The sequence below is a fragment of the Ornithorhynchus anatinus genome, chromosome 8 (genome assembly GCF_004115215.2).
Source record: "Ornithorhynchus anatinus isolate Pmale09 chromosome 8, mOrnAna1.pri.v4, whole genome shotgun sequence".
NCBI classification, from domain to species: domain Eukaryota; kingdom Metazoa; phylum Chordata; class Mammalia; order Monotremata; family Ornithorhynchidae; genus Ornithorhynchus; species Ornithorhynchus anatinus.
This window is the reverse complement of record NC_041735.1, coordinates 22,497,302-22,514,421: the sequence shown is the minus strand read 5'-3', so window position 1 is coordinate 22,514,421 and position 17,120 is coordinate 22,497,302. Positions and strand designations below refer to the sequence as shown.

General features: G+C 48.8%; 1 protein-coding gene across 8 annotated transcripts in view; it reads right to left on the bottom strand.

Annotated features, from left to right (window-relative positions):
• The window catches only part of CHD6 (chromodomain helicase DNA binding protein 6), a 160,023-nt gene that overhangs the window by 83,476 nt on the left and 59,427 nt on the right, over positions 1 to 17,120 (bottom strand). For all 8 annotated transcript variants that reach the window (XM_029070846.2, XM_029070843.2, XM_039912841.1 and 5 more), the window contains 3 exons: positions 12,145 to 12,283; positions 11,023 to 11,172; positions 19 to 84 (listed from right to left, as the gene is read on the bottom strand). In XM_029070846.2, coding sequence (XP_028926679.1) covers positions 19 to 84; positions 11,023 to 11,172; positions 12,145 to 12,283 — 355 coding nt within the window. The remainder of the gene's footprint in view (positions 1 to 18; positions 85 to 11,022; positions 11,173 to 12,144; positions 12,284 to 17,120) is intronic.

Here is a 17,120-nt window from a genome sequence, read left to right as displayed (position 1 = left end):
GGGGGGGAGGGCACTCACCTCCTTCTGGACCATCTTCGATGCCAGGATCTTCTCGATTATATTAGCGTCGTCTTCCGGGGGCTCCTGGAGACGTGGGGAAGGAGGTTACTTACTGCACCAGAGGGAGACCCCAAAGGCTTAGCGCAATCTCCCCACCCACTCCACGCGCAAGCGTAAGGGGCGAACCATTCTGGGTTGGTGTCCGGTTCTTGGAGGACGCTGCACGACTGTAATGGGAGAACTATAGCGGAGGGTACTTGAAACAGGAAAACTGAATCTTAGGCAACCGGCTGACCCTCCTTTCCTCACTCCCACCCCTCTTATCAGGAGAAAATTCCCAGGAGCCTGGCATAATCAACTTGCTCACAGGAACCAGAAGTCAAGCACTATCCACTTTCCCCTTTCAAACAATCCTGTGGGCCCTCTAAGCATCTCAGATCCAATTTCTCTGGTAATTTCTGAAACCTCTCTATATCCCTCTCCCAACTCCCTCCAGGTCAGCCTTAGCCTTCTCCGTATATTGTTATCTTAACCCGGCTCGTGGTGAAGAGGGCTCTCAGGATCCTCAAATCTTTTTTTTAAATTCCTACAAAAACACCAAACCCTTTTTTTCCCCCCTTGGGAAGCCTTCTTGATTTCTAACTTGCTGCTCTTTCCGTATTTACAGTGATAGAGTGCTTACAGTACGGAAGGTGTCGTACGCAATGGAGCTTCCTTGTACTACAGCAACTCTTGTTTTCTACATACTTCTTCAAGGCCCTTAATCGAGCAGCAGTTTTAGGGGAGGTTTGATGTTCTGGTAAATTTCACTTTTGATGCACATTTATGAGGGGGACTTAAAATTAAATGATATATTATAAATTACTTATTTCTATTAATGTCTGTCTACTCCTTTAGACTGTAAGCTAGTTATAGGCAGGGAATGAATCTGCTAAACGGGGGTAGTAAGCACTCAAATACCATTGAGTGGCTGATAATGGCTCATTAATGGTCAACAATAGAATCATCACCATTTTATCAGGTGAACTTTGAGAATCGGTGCTTGTAAACCCCACCTCTGCTCTGCCTAGATCTGCTAACCCCACAACTGCTTCAATCCTTCAAAATACGCTACAGGTGATGATTTTTTTTTTTTTAATGGCGTTTGTTAAGTGCTTCCTATGTGCCAAGCACGTTTCTAAACATTGGGGTAATTACAAGTTAATTAGGTCAGGGACAGTCTCTGTCCCGCATGGGCTCACAGTCTAAGAAGGAGGGAGAACAGGAATCGCCATTTTATGGTTGAGGAAACCGAGGCACAGAGAAATGAACTAACTTGCCCAGGGTCACACAGCCAGCAACTGGTGGAGTCAGAACTAGAACCCGGGTCCTTCTGACTCCCAGCCCCAGCTCTCTCCATTAGGTCATGCTACTTCTCATTCAGAAGTTTATTTCCTGAACGTTTATGTACCGTTTTTCATTGGAAGAAGTGTGCCCACACAAAGGCATTTAAGTAGACGCAGTAAAGAATAAAGCTTGCAACTAAAGTGGGATGCTAATCATCATCAATGATACTTATTGAGTGTTTATTATGTGCAGCATCACTTCACTTGGGCAAATCACTTCACTGCTCTGTGTCTCAGTTCCCTCATCTCTAAAATGGGGATTAAGACCGTGAGCCCTATGTGGGACAGGGACTGTGAACAACTCGATTAGCTTGTATTTACCCCAGTGCTTAAAACAGTGCCTGGCACATAGTAAACACTTAATAATATTATTATTTACCTAAATCTCTAGTGGCAGCCTCCCTCCCCTCCATTCCCATATTTCTTCTTCTTCTTTTTCTTTCCACTCTCCACCTGGCTGTTCTGCCTCAAACCTCCCCCATCTAAAGCCGAGCTCATTTTTCCTTTTATCCAACATCTTTCCAGTCTCCCATTCTTACAACCTCAGAGAACTGCTTAACCCCTGTCTTTCCTTGGGCCCTCTCATCCAGTCTGTCATTGAACCTGGTCACTTGTTCCTCAGTGAGATCATCGTGGGCAGGGAAAAATATCTACCAGCTCTTTCATATTGTACTCTCCCAAGTGTTCAACCCGATTAGCTTAATCTATCCCAGTGTTTAGTTCAGTGCCTGGCACAGAGCCTACTTGTTTTGTTTCGTTGTCTCCCAACTCTAGACTGTGAGCCTGTTGTTGGGTAGGGATTTTCTCTATTTGTTGCCAAACTGTACTTTCCAAGCGCTTAGTACAGTGCTCTGCACACAGTAAGCGCTCAATCAATACAATCGAATGAATGCGACTGAATGAAAGAATGAATGGTACTGTTGAACTGTACTCTCTCAAACGCTTAGTATAATGGGGAAGAAGCGTGGCTTAGTGGAAAGAGCCTGGGCTTCGGAGTCAGAGGTCATGGGTTCGAATTCCGGCTCTGCCACTTGTCTGCTGTGTGACTGTGGGCAAGTCACTTCACTTCTCTGTGCCTCAGTTACCTCATCTGTAAAATGGGGATTAACTGTGAGCCTCACGTGGGACAACCTGATTACCCTGTATCTACCCCAGCGCTTAGAACAGTGCACGGCACACAGTAAGCGCTAAACAAATACCAACATTAATGCTCTGCACACGGTAAGTGCTCAATAAATACAAATGGATAAATGAATGAACGCCTCATGAAAATTCCAGTTTACCTCATGACACCAGGGACTGAGGGGACAGTGCGAGGTGGAAGGATCGGGGTGAATGCAAATATTAAACGACCGGCTCCCGCAGCCAAAACGAGCGTGGGAGAGGGCCAAGGAGGGAGACAATTCATTGCCAGTGACCCTGGGTTGCATTTTAATTCTACCCTGCTGAAGGCAACTGCGGCGACCCGGTTGCCAAGCCCTAAGGTCCTCCCAGGAACGGGCTAAGGGAGTGTGAGTGCCTGCTAAATGGGGGAAGAGGAGCTAACTAAAATTATGCTTCTGTTCAGAACGTCTGGGTATGTGTGTACATTCACGGGCACCATACACAGATATAAACTCACACTGCTTGCCAGTGAAATTTCCGAACAACCATCTGTTTTCACTTGCTCAGAATTTTCTCAAAAAACATGCTTCCAAGTTGGAGAGGTCTGGGTACTAGGGGAGCCCAAATATGGGATCTGTAGAATATCTGAGTTTGATCCGTTCACTTCCACCCTACTTTCCCCCTCTGGACTTTTTGACAAGTTTCCCTGAGAGGATTAAATGATAAAGTCAGTCGTATTTATTAAGCACTTACTGTGAGGGAGAGTATGACAGAAAAATAAAGAGACATTCCTTGCCCACAGTGAGCTTAGGGTCTAGAGGGGGAACAGCCTTGTCTGGTGTAAAAGCACAAGACTGGAAGTCAGGAAACCCGAATATCTGTCCCCTTAATAATAATGTTGGTATTTGTTATGCGCTTACTATGTGCCGAGCACTGTTCTAAGCGCAAGGGAATCAGGTTGTCCCACGTGGGGCTCACAGTTTTAATCCCCATTTTACAGATGAGGTAACTGAGGCCCAGAGAAGTTAAGTGACTTGCCCACAGTCACACAGGTGACAAGTGGCGGAGCCGGGATTTGAACTCATGACCTCTGACTCCAAAGCCCGTGCTGCTCCCCTTCCACAGCATACCTTCGTGACTTTGGGCAAGTCACAAATTCTGTGGGGATTTAAAAAAAAAAAAATCCGGTCTCCCTTCCTCTTAATAATAATAATGTCGGTATTTGCTAAGCGCTTACTATGTGCAGAGCACTGTTCTAAGCGCTGGGGGTAGATAGAGGGTAATCAGGTTGTCCCCCGTGGGGCTCACAGTTAATCCCCATTTTACAGATGAGGTAACTGAGGCCCAGAGAAGTTAAGTGACTTGCCCACGGTCACAGAGCTGACAAGTGGCAGGGCGGGGATTCGAACCCGTGACCTCTGACTCCCAAACCCATGCTCTTTCCACTGAGCCACGCTGCTTCTCATAGACTCTGAGCCCCGAATGAGACGGTAACTCTGTTGGATTTGATTACCTTGTATTTACCCTAGCATTCGGCCCAGTGCCTACCACACAGTATGTGCTTCATAAACATTTATTTTAATGGTATTTGTAAAGCGCTTACTATGTGCCAGGCACCATACTAAGCGCCGGGAGAGATACAAGATAAACATCATCACTGCACCGAGCACTCAGTACAGTGCTTTACACACAGTGCTCAATAAATACCACTGATTGACTGATAATTGTTATTAGGAAGACCACCTTGGACTGGTAGTAAGAAAGGATCATCATTATTAATAATAATAAGAGTGGTATATGTGTTGTTGTTTTTTAAAAAATAGCATTTAAGTTCTACTTACTAGGAACTAAGTGCTCAGGACTATTAATTAATTAATGGTGGTATCTGTTAAGCGCTTACTATATGCCAAGCACTGTTTCAAGTGCTGGGGTAGGTACAAGGTTATCAAGTTGTCCCACTTGGGGCTCACAGTCTTAATCCTCATTTTACAGATGAGGTCACCGAGGCCCAGAGAAGTGAAGTCACTTGCCCAAAGTCACCCAGCTACTAAGTGGCGGAGCCGGGATTAGAACCCACGACCTCTGACTCCCGAGCCCGGGCACTTTGTACAAAGTCTTGGGGGAGCAACAGAATCTTGAGATCCCTATCAAACTTGCGGCTCACAATCCAGTAAGCTCATCCTCTACGCTGTAAACTCGTTGAGGGTAAAGAATGTATCTGTTTGTAATCGCACTGTGCTCTCCCTAAGTGCTTAGTACGGTGCTTTGCACACAGTAAGTGCTCAATAAATACGATTGAATAGTGGGGAGAGAGAACAGGCACTGTTCTTCATTTTACAGAGGAGGAAACCGGGGCCCAGCGATGTTAAGCAATTTGCCCATGGTCACATGGCAGGCAAATGGCACAGCTGGGATTGGAACCCAGGTCCTCCCTCTGACTCCAAGGCCGGATGCTTTTTCACTAGGCCAGGCTGCTCACTGGTCTGATGACTATTCCCTAATTCTCTAATGCGTTCTAACAAAAACGAGCTGAGAAAATACTTGTTTGGGCAGAAGTGAGCTTAAACACTAACGCATCCGGATGTACCTCACGAACACAATGGAAGAGAAGCAGCGTGACCTAAAGGATAGAGCACGGGCCTTGGAGTCAGAAGGTCACGAGTTCTAATCCCGGCTCCTCCACTTGTCTGCTGTGGGACCTTGCGCAAATCACTTCGCTTTCCTGGGCCTCAGTTCCCTCATCTGTAAAAGGGGGATTAAGACTGTGAGCTTTATGTGGGACAGAGGCTTTGTCCAACCCGATTATCTTGTATCTACTCCAGTGCTTAGAACAGTGCCCGGTACAACGTAAGCAAATAATAATAATTATTATTATTATTATTATTATCAAAGAGACTCTGTCTTTGCCAGCTGGAATCTGAATGTTCGGCTGGTAGGAGGAGGTGCCAGCTCATATCGGGTTCATTCCTGGCAAGGCAAGGCCCCAGAGGCAGGAAGAACATCTGGCAGTGAATTACTCTTTCCTCTCACAACAGACATTAAGCATAAATCCCGGCCTTTCATCCTTGGGTCCATGATTGTTAGGGGTGAAAACTGGTCACCTAAATCCATTCTGGAAAGCTCACGGAATCCTTATTTGGCTGGCAGTGGCATGGGAGCAGCCTGGCCTAGTGGAAAGAGCACAGGCCCGGGAGTCAGAGGACTGGGTTCCAATCCCGGCTCCACCCCGCACCTGCATCTGACCTTGACTGTGTGACCTTCAAGTCACTTCTCTGGGCCTCAGTTTCCTTCATCGGCAAAATGGGAATTCAATACCTGTTCTCCTTCTGACTGCGAGCCCCATGTGGAATCTGATTACTTGGTACCTACCCCAGTGCTTAGTACACAGTAGGTGCTTAACAAATACCACAATCATCATTATCATCATTATTACTATTGCTGATAGAGCTAGTATCAAAAAAAAAACCCCAAAACGATGGGGATTATAATGCTACCAGAGCATACTTGTACTCTGACTCATTTTACCATCCTGATTTCCTAGCTGACCATAATCTCCAGAGGACACTTCCAAGTGTCCAGCACTCCAACAAAACTCACAGAACACAAGTAACAGTCAAGCGATTACAGTACTATCGTTGTTATTTTGAAAGTGGAGAAACTAGGGGACGAGGGAGGGTGAGCGCAGAAGACATTGCCTGGGACAAAGCAATGAGCTTTTGTGGAACAGTGTGACTCTCAAGGCCCACAACTGCTGGGTACAAAACCTTATTTGGGAAATGCTTTCTATCTCTCCTCCTCCTCCACCTGATTCCTCAAGTACCTCCAGTGGTTGCCCATCCACCTCTGCAAACAGAAACGTCTCACTATTGGCTTTTAAGCGGTCGATTACCTTGCCCCCTCCCATTACACTCCGGCGCGTATGCTGTGCTCCTCGAACGGTAACCTTCTCACTGTACCTCGACTTTGTCCATCTCGCCACCAACCTCTTGCCCATGTCTTGTCTCTGGCCTGGAACGCCCTCCCTCCTCATATCTGACAGGCAATGGTTTTCCCTGCTTTCAAAACCTTTTTGAAGGCACATCTCCTCCAAGAGGCCTTCCCTGACTAAGCCCTCCTTTCCTCTTCTCCCACTCCCGTCTGCCTCACCCTGACTTGTTCCCTTTATTCCTCCCCTTTGCCAGCTCCTCAGCACCTATGCACATATCTGTAAATTTATTTATATTTATTTCCATCTCCCCCTCCAGACCGTAAGATCATTGTGGGATGGGAATGTGTCTTATATTCCTATATTGTACTCTCCCGAGAGCTTAAGACAATACTTTGCACACAGTAAGTGCCCAATAATTTTTGACTGAGTGATCTGATTCCTTCAGATAACTTCCCCCAACCAAAGCTATCTATTTCTTTTCGAGCGTAGGTGAGGTCAATTCTTCAAGTTTGTTCCTTGTGTTCTGTTTCACAGGAGAGACAGGAAGTTGCTGTGTAGGAAAAGAGGATCTTTTGGGGGGAAATAAAAGTCCACCAATCGTATTCATTTCTTGAGCCCTTACTGTGGGCAGGGAACCGAACTAAGCGCTTGGGAGAGTACAATACGACAGAGTTAGACCCGTTCCCTGCTCACGGCGAGCTTACGGGCGAGACGGGGAGAGGAGTGAAGTCCACAGAAACAGCCACATCTGTTAATGCTGAAAGGAGGGAAGGGGCAGCTTGAAGGATCCGACAGACAACGCGACCAGATTCACGCACGCCGATCGCTCAAGGAAGAGGGAGAACCAAGATGCCTCTTCTTGGGGTGTAAGCGCCAGCTGGCTTGGCCCCCAAGGGAGATTGCTTAGGAACCATCTATTTGGGCGAAGGGGGAAGGTCACAGTGACCTTATCAGCACAGACGCCAACAGGAAGGTGCAGATGCCTGAAGGCAGGTTTCTAATTCAGACAAACATTTGGAGGAGGGGAAAAAAAGAAGCTGCACAGGACTAGCATATGGGAGGCACATATGTCCTTTCCTATTCCGTGTAGAGATGCAGCGTGGCCTAGTAGATAGAGCCCGGGCTTGGGAGTTAGAAAGACCTGGGTTCTAATCCCAGCTCTGCCACTTGTCCGCTGTGGGTGACCTTGGGCAAGCCACTGCACTTCTCCGTGCTTCGGTTCCCTCATCTGTCAAAGGGGGATTAAGACTGTGAGCCCCAGGTGGGACAGGGACTGTGTCCAAACTGTTTAGCCTGTATATCTCCCAGCGCTTAGTACGGTGCCCGGCACACAGTATGTGCTTAACGAGTACCATTAAAAAAACAAACGACGACAAAAAAACGCTGAATTCCAATAGTTCTCAGGCCCCATTTCCGGGATCCAGAAGGTGACCTCTTACAAATGACCTGGGGAGAGATGACTGGCTACTTGGATTAATGTCTGTCTCCCCTTCTAGACTGTAAGCTCGTTGTGGGCAGGGTATGTGTCTGCTATAGACTGTACTTTCCCAGGGGCTCAGTACAGTGCTCTGCACACAGTACGCGCTCAATAAATACGACTGACTGAAAAGAAGGGACTGAGCCAAAGAGTGTGATGAACCAAAATGAAGATTCGGGCATTACCTGGGTCCAAGAGGAAGGAGGAGGCTAATTCTGATGCCTGAATTCTGCTGCCTACTCAGACCTGACTTACTCACTGATGTCCCTCTAGATTGAAAGCGGCAACGGCAGGCGGAGAACACGTCTACCAACTCTGTTGTATTAGACACTCCCAAGCGCTGAGAATAGATAGTGCTCTGCACACAGTTAGCGCTCAATAAATACCATTAATGATGACAATAATGCCTAGGATAGACTACCCTGCCGCCTCTCCCAACAGCACATGTAAAGTTACCTTTGCTTCTTCCTCATTTAAGATAGCCTTCAAGGTAGGAGTTGTGCTCAAAAGCAATCATTGATCATTAATGATTACTATTTATTGTTTGAATAACTATTACTTAAAAATAAATTGAGAAGCAGTGTGGCCTCGTGGACAGAGCACAGGTCTGTGAGTCAGAAGGCTCTGGTTCTAATCCCGGCTCCTCCACTTGCCAGCTGGGTGACCCTGGGTTAGTCACACCTTCGCTGTGCCTCACGTACCTCAACCGTAAAACGGGGTTTAAGGCTGTGAGTCCCATGGGGGACATGGACTGTGTGCAACCTGATTACCTTGTAAATACGCGAGCGCTTAGATCGGTGCCTGGTCCAAAGTAAGTGCTTAACAAATACCATTTAACCAAAAATAAAATATTCAGACCCATCTTAAGTAGGCAACAACATTTTCCACCCCCTCCAACTTTATGCCTGAAATAAAATCTGGGAACTCTTCCGAAAAGGTCTTACGTGACTTTGTGCATCGAGTTCGTCACGGGCAGGGAATGTGTTAGCTAATTCTGTTGAATTGTACTCTCCCAAGCACTTAGTACAGTGCTCTCCGCATAGGAAACGCTCAATAAATACCATGGATTGATTGACTGAAACACACGGTGCTGTAGGCGATAGGACTGCTGGTGGTCCAGTCTATTTATCTACCACAGAAAAAAGCAAAGTTCCTGACACCTCTAACCACCGAAATAAACAATCAAATACTCGTGATACAAACCATAGCACACAACAGTCACTTCACAAGGGCTTTGCTGGCATCAAGTGCTGGAGTTTGAATAATTCATACATGACTGCTTAAGTATCCGGCCATATGCTGCTCTTGAAAATGGCTATTCATATCCATTTGCTTAAAGAAATACTGGAAAGCTTGTTTATCAGCAAATTCGAGTGTGAAAACTCTGCTGAAAAATACCCCAGAGCAGCAAGGAAAGTAACTTAGTCTAGAGGAAACAGTACGGGATAGCAGAAAAGGCCTGCTATATCAATATCGGTGTGACCTTGACGACCACAAATTCTGCACTTGGAAATGGGGATAATACCTATTCCTATCTCTCTCTGAGGATAGGTGAGGATTAAACGAATCATTACAAATGGGGCTTTGAGATCAATATAAATCCTTTTCTTCTCTCTTTTTTTCTTTCTTTCCGTCTCTCGCTCTTTCTTTCTTTCCCATATTTATGAAGTGCTTACTATATGTCAAACGCTGTTCTAAGCTCTGGGGTAGATACAAGTTAACTAGGCTGAACACGGTCTCCCTGTCCCACATGGCTCCCAGGCTAAGTAGGAGGGAGAAAAGGAGAACTGAGGCCCAGAAAAGTGACGTGACGTGCCCATAGACACACAGAGCAGACGAGTGGCGGGGCCGGGATCAGGACCCAAGTCCTCTGACTCCCGGATCCGTGCTTTCCCCTCAGCTATGCTGCTTGTCCCGGAGCTGTCCGAGAAACTGTCATTACCATCGAGAAACTGTCATTCTTCAAGAGAGCATATGTGTTCGGAAGGGAAGCTGCCATCCAGGACAACAACTAGAGCCCTCCAAAAGCTAACAACGTGGCAGCCGGCCTGAGCTCGGCCCGGGAACCGTATCACCCAGGATGGTTGGGGAATGCAAGAGGACCCGGCCCTCACTTCCAGGACACTGTGTCCAACCTGATTAGCTTGTATCTACCCCAGCGCTTAGAACGGTGCTTGACACATAGTAAGAGCTTAACAAATACTATCATCGTTATTATCGTAATGCCATTTACCCAGAGTGCCCTCATCCCGGCCTGTCTGCCTCAGGCACTACCTGGGACTTGGGGCTTTCTCTGCAGACAGACTCATGTCTGTCTGCACACCTCCCTCCAGCCTCTTTGTGTTCTCTCTTCCAGGGAAGCAGCGTGGTCTAGTGGACAGCACAAAGGCCTGGGAGTCGGAGGACCTGGATCCTAATCGCGGATCCGCCGCTCGTCGGCTGGGGGATCTGGACACGTCATTTCACTTCTCTGGGCCTCAGTTACCTCATCCGAAAAATGGGGGTTAAGACTGTGAGCCCCATGTGGGACACGGTCTGCGTTCCTCCTGATTACCTTGTATCTACTCCAGTGCTTAATACAGTGCCTGGCACGGAGTCAAGGCTTAACAAGTGCCATTAAAAAAAAAATACAGAATTCTCCTCCCTCATACAAATCCCCTTCTTTATTACTCAACCCATGTGGGTCAAATCCCGCTTTCATTGCTCTATACCTATTCCACTGCTCAATCTGCTGAGGGGGAGCGCTCAGTGAGGTGCTCTGCACATAGTAAGTGCTTAAAAGATATCACTGATTGATAGTAAGTGCTCAATCAATACCACTGACTGACGCAAAGTCCCGTGGAGCAAGATGCAGTCCCCGAATCCTTTGCCTGCTCCCCGAGATCTTACAGGAGGAAGCTGTTCAAATGCCCCTCTAGACTGTAAGCTCCCTGTGGGCAGGGAACGTGCCTCTCAACTCTGTTGTACTGTACTCTCCCGAGCGCTTAATACAGGGCTCGGCACAAGATAAGCAGCACTGATGATGATGACGAAATGTCCACCGAGGGAGACACCAGGACAGTTGGGAGGAGTGAGAGGCCCCAAGTCCTAGGCCTGTCTTCCCGGCTCCTCTGCCCAATAACCGTTACCTCCGCCTGCCAGGCCAGCGTCGAAGCCGAGAGGGCCGAGGTGCGCCCGGCCCCGAGGACCGCGATCGTCTCCCCGTCGTCGTCCACCACTTTGAAGTCCAGGTCTTCGTTGTACTTCCTTCGTTTCACCTGCCGTCCCGAGCGCCGCTTCTGTGGGGCAAAGGCACCCAGTCGGACGAAAGCCGCCCCTCTCGCCAGGCCCAACTCCCTGTCTCCCTCTGTGCGGGTCGGGGGCAAAAATACGTGCATGGGGGAAAGGGGGAGAGGAGGAGCAGGAGAAGAAAAGGGTCTGCTTTTTTAATATATAAAACAATTCCAATCAGAGGAGGGGGAAAAAAAGACTAGAACGGATCTCCTTGAGGATCTGGGGCCTGGAGTGTTCTAATGGCAACTGTGGCCATGGAAAGGCAGAGGCAAAATTCTGTAATTATGCTTCATCCAACAAGGAAAAATATGTCTGCCTGGAGACTGTGGATCCCAAGAGACATAGGGAGACAGAGAAAGAAAGAGAGAGACAGAGAGTGTGTTTGTGTGTCTTTAGAGAACTTGCTAGCTCCTGCCTAAGCCCTTCATGAACATCATTACTATTACTACTACCTTTTCCCCAATTGACTAATCTACTTAGTAGTGCACCGTCACGCGAGTGCTGAAGTGGGTTAACTTGGGTCTCCATGGCCTGATGTCAAATTGGTTCATCCAGGTCTGCCTGGACCGCCCTCCCCACCCCCCCCCGCCCTCACTTCCTGCCCCACCCCGGAGCCCTTCTGTGGCAAACAAACCACCAAGGTCAGGCTCTGACTTGCTGGACCTTCCAGATGGTCCAGCTAGGTCCTGAACCAAGAGGTTCGGCTCACACCGGACCCCGTCGGCATCTTGCCAAGGAGTTGAATCCCATCTGCCCCGCCCATTCTCCGACCCTGGTAATGAAGGAAATGGCCCGCGATTCTTCCGAGAGACAGCCTGCCGACGTATCTTGGGTTAGCGGCCCAGGAGCAGAATTGCCATCTCCGGGACCCACTGGAGGGAAGGATGGGGTTGGGGACAGAGAAAAGAGAAAAGGAACGAGCGAAGAGCCATCCCGCCGCCGACACCACGAAGGGGCCCTTCCCGTCACACCTGTACCTGACTGTCGGCAGACTCCTCCATGTTCTGCAGGGAGGGGCTCAGTAGACCCTGATCCAGCTCTAAACTCTCCACCGAAGTCTCATTTTTCCTCTTTCCTTTCTTCTTTTTCTCCACCGGGGTTGGTCCTTGCTCCTTGCTACAAGGAGAAATGGACTATTAAACCTGCTGTCTCGACTTCTCAAGACAGAAGTCCAGAAACCGCCGCCTAATTCTTGGGGTCCGACGTGCTCGGTGGAGGGAAACGGAAGACGACGCTACCGGACGCTTCACGACGGAACAGGAGGAAACTTCCCCAGAGCCCGGCGGAGAACTTCACAAAAAATACCTTCTCTTTAAATAATCACACCACCATCACCCGCAATCAAAACACATTGGATTTTCGCAGCACTTCTCTCAAGGAGACCCAAATGCTTGTCAGATTTTATAGCTTTTTAAGATCGAATTTTAAATCTAATCTTTAAAACTTCCTGCCACAGAGGACTGACACGTATTGAGAAGCAGCACGGCATAGTGGACAGAGCACGGGCCTGGGGGTCAGAAGGTCACGTGTTCTAATCTCGGCTCTGCCACTTGTCCTCCGTGTGACTTCGGGCAAGTCACTTCCCTGGGCTTCGGTAACCTCATCTGTAAAATGGGGATTGAGACTGTGAGGCCCGCATGGGACAGGGACTGTGCCCAAACTGATTTGCTTGTATCCACCCCAGCGTTCCCTACACAGTAAAAGCGTAACAAATACCATTATGATTTTTATTCGACAAGGAGAAAGGTGACCCTGAAGAGGGAAAGGGACAGGTGAAATTGTGTGCCGCCCCTCTGCCTCTCCCCAAGTCTCCTGGGCCCCTGCTACCCCTATGCCTCCCTCTTTTACCCATCTTCTAAAACCTTAGATGGAGACTTGACCTCTCACCTTTGGAGAGGATGGCTGATGCTGCTTCATTTTGCCCCAGGGATGAGAGGGAAAACCTTGGTCCCCCCACCAAGGGTGCTCTGGAGTCTGGAGCAGGTCAAATTTTGGGTGTTCTTTTTTTTATGGTATTTGTTTATTCATTCAATTGCATTTATTGAGCATTTACTGTGTGGAGAGCACTGTACTAAGCGCTTGGAAAGTACAATTCGGCAACAAACAGAGACAATCCCTACCCAACAACGGGCTTACAGTCTAGAAGGGGGAGACAGACAGCAAAACAAGTAGACATGCTATGTGCCAGGCACTGAACTAAATACTGGGGTAGATTAAGCTAATCGGGTTTAACACTGTCCATAACCCACATGGGGCCGACGGTCTTAATCCCCATTTTACAGCAGAGAAATTAAGTGATTTACCCAAGGTCACACAGCAGATAAGCAGTGGAGCCGGGATTAGAACCCAGGTCCTTCTGACTCCCAGACCCAAGAGTTCCCGTCTCTGACTCCTTTCTCACAATGTTCCTCTGGCCTGGCGCTCTCTCTGCCCTCCAAACCACCAGACCAAGGCTTTTGCAACTTCAGCGACCTCCTACAATCCCACCCCCCTCCAGGAAGCTGGGATTAAAACCCAGGTCCTTCTGATGTCCAGGACCATGATCTATCCACTAGGCCAGGCTGCTTCTTTTGCAGTCCACTTCTTCTAATTTCTTCTCTCCTTCCAACTGTTTTCCTCTTCCATGTGGACAGTAAAAGTCTACAGATAATGCAAAACTCGGATTGGATTGGACTCGGACTGGTTTTTGATCCACAGTCTGGTGAAAGTCATCGTGCAGGGAAATTACCAAGTGTGGGCAATAAGAGACAAACCGAAGAGCAAAAGCCCAGATCACCCAAATAACAGACACTCATTCCCTGAATAATTAAGAGGAGGCTGGAAACAGAGTAGAGAGAGGAGTAAGAGGCCAATCCAATGCTTTGAGACGGTAAGTTTATAATAATAATAACGTTGGTATTTGTTAAGCGCTTACTATGTGCAGAGCACCGTTTTAAGCGCTGGGGGAGATACAGGGTATCAGATGAGGTAACTGAGGCACAGAGAAGTTAAGTGACTTGTCCACAGTCACACAGCTGACAAGTGGCTGAGGCGGGATCAAAAGGAGCCAGGATTAGAACCCACAACCTTCCGACTCCCAAGCCCGTGCTCTATCCACTACACCACGCTGCCCCAAACTCTCCTTGGCATTAGGTTCTGCTGCAAAAGGGCACCTTGAACTCAGTTATACCCACCCTCTAAACCAGTCTTACGAAGGATGCCAAGAGAGGCGGGACCGGACTCTGGTGGTTTTCTCGAGGAAAAAAGTGTGGGTGTGCAACCTCGCCGTTCAGGCAACTGTAAGCTGTTTGCAGACAGGGAACGTGTCTACCACTTCTGTTCTATTGGACTCTCCCAAGCTCTTAGTACGGTGCTCTGCTCAATAAATATGATCGTTTGAAACGAGCGGCACACTTCGGAACAGATCGGCATGAGCAAACACCTGCGACAGAAAAACAGCCGTCGGACAGAGCCTGGAAAAAATACCTCACCGGACTTAACGGCACCTGGCAGAGGCTGCTGCGGGAGGAGAGCCAAGAACAGGGGACGGCACGACTTTAATTTGACTGAACCCTCAACCTCAGGGACCACGGGGCCATTGGGGTGCCAAGGGGCACGGCGGAGGAGGGGGAGGGGGACGACCGAAAGGGGATGTGGACAAGCACAGGACAGCTACAGACTGTCCCTTTTCTAGCAGGGGAGACGGACGATTGCTGTCTGAGACTTGGTTTCAAGAGCACGAAGAAAGAGCAGCTCTTGTGAATACTGACGTCGGCTTCTCTTTAGATTACAAGGCTGGGTTGAAAAACTAGTTCCCGGGGACGAGACAGGTGCTGCTGAAGGGAATAAATGTCCACTGACCAGCCACAGGAAAAGCAGCGCTATCATAAAATACTTTAAAGCTTTGATTTGCTTGCTGGCTTTAGTCAGCAACTCCGCTATATCCTTCACGGCTCCACACCGTCTGATAACCATCACTCTTCTACAAGAACATGAGGGCCAGAGAAGCGGCGTGGCCTATTGGGCAGAGCACAAGCCTGGGAGTCTGAAGGATCTGGGTTCTAATTCCAACTCCACCCTGTGTGACCTTGGCCAAGTCACTTAAGTTCTCTGTGTTTCGGTCACCTCGTACGTAAAAAGGGGATTGCGACTGTGAGACCCACGTGGGACACGGACTGTGTCCAACCTGATTAGCTCGCATCTACCCCAGGGCTTAGTACAGTGCCTGGTACATAGTAAGCACTTAACGAATACCATAAAAAAGGGCCACGGACAAAAAGCAATAAGCCCTTTAAAGGTAGAAAGGCAAAAGGAGAATATAATTTCAGATATACGAGGCATACCAAATCTCCCTAAGGAAACAGTCATAATAACAACTGTGGTGTTTGTTAAGCGCTTACTACGTGCCAAGCGCTCTACCAAGTGCAAGATAAACACGCTGGGCACACAACCCCTGCCCGACACGAGGCTTGCAATCTAAACTTCGGGATCCTATTTTACAGATGAGGCATCTGTGGCCCAGAGGAATCAAGTGACTTGCCCTCAGCTGCGACAGAGCCTGGATTAGAATCCAGGGCTTCTGATTCCCAGGCCCGGATCCTTTCCCCTGAATCACTGAGCTGCTCAGTGGGGAAAGTGGAGTTTGTAAAGTTAGAAGGGTATAGGATGCGTGGGAACCTGGGCCCTCCAATGACCCAAAACCAGGCTTGCCACAACCCGGGTAACTGTCCCAGCCTCCGGCTCCCCTACTCCCCATTTAGCGAGGCAGCGTAGCTTCCCGGATCGACCCGGGGCCTGGGAGTCAGAAGTTTCTAATCCCGGCTCCGTCACACGTCTATCTGCGTGACGCCGGGCAAGTCATTTCACGTCTCTGGGTCTCAGGTCCCGCATCTGTAAGATGGGGATTAAAAGTGTGAGCCCCATGGGGGACGGGGACTTGGTCCACCTGATTAACTTGTATCTACCCCAGTGCTCAGAACGGTGCTCGGCACAGAGTAAGTGCTTGAACAAGTACCATAATTAATTCAGGCCTTTTTCCGTGTGCGGGGATGAGCCTCCTCCCGCCCTGGCCAACCTACCCTCAAGTCTGTGGCTTCAGACTCTTCCTCGGGCTCCGCTTCAGTCAGCCAATGACCGCAGGGCACCCACCGACTCCTATCCCTTTCACTGACCCCTCAACTCTACAATGAGCAAACCTGCCCGAATGTACGAGTTTCCCGTTTCACTGTATCCCTTCACACAAAAACATACATAGTCAATCGGTGATTTTACGGAGCCCTTACCACGGGCAGAGCACTGTACTCACGCTTGGGAGAACACAACGGAATTAGCAGACACGACCCCTGCCCCTAACGAGCTTACGGTCCAGAAGGGGAAGACCGACGTCAATGAGGACAAACAAGTCGTTTATGATATATGATTTAAAGACGCGTACATAAGTGCTGTCCTATTAGACCGCAAGCCCGCCAGTGGGCAGGGACTGTATCTGTTGCCGATTTGTACATTCCAAGCGCTTAGTACAGTGCTCTGCACATAATAAGAGCTCAATTAATACTATTGAACGAATGAATGAATGGGATTGGGGGTAGGGTGAATATCCAATGCCCAAACATCACAGATCCGAGCGCCTGGATGACGCAGAAGGGAGAGCGAGCCGGGAAAAAACTGTGAGTCCCTCGAGGGACGGGGACCCTAATTCCCTCCTGGATATTCCTTCCCGGAGTTTAGTACGGTGCCCTGCACACAGTAAGCGCTTAATAAATGCCATTAGTACGACACACCCACCCTCACGTACGTGCCTATAAACGTACCTAATCGTTTTTCCTGGGGCATCGGGAAGTTTTCCTCTCAGGGTCGCACCTGAAGAGTTTCCAGTTCTCCACCAGCCTCGGCTACGGGAGGGAGGGTCAAGCAGAGGCCTACCCATTCCATTCCTAGCTTGGCCAGTGGCTAGCCGGCGGAAGGCAATCTGCTA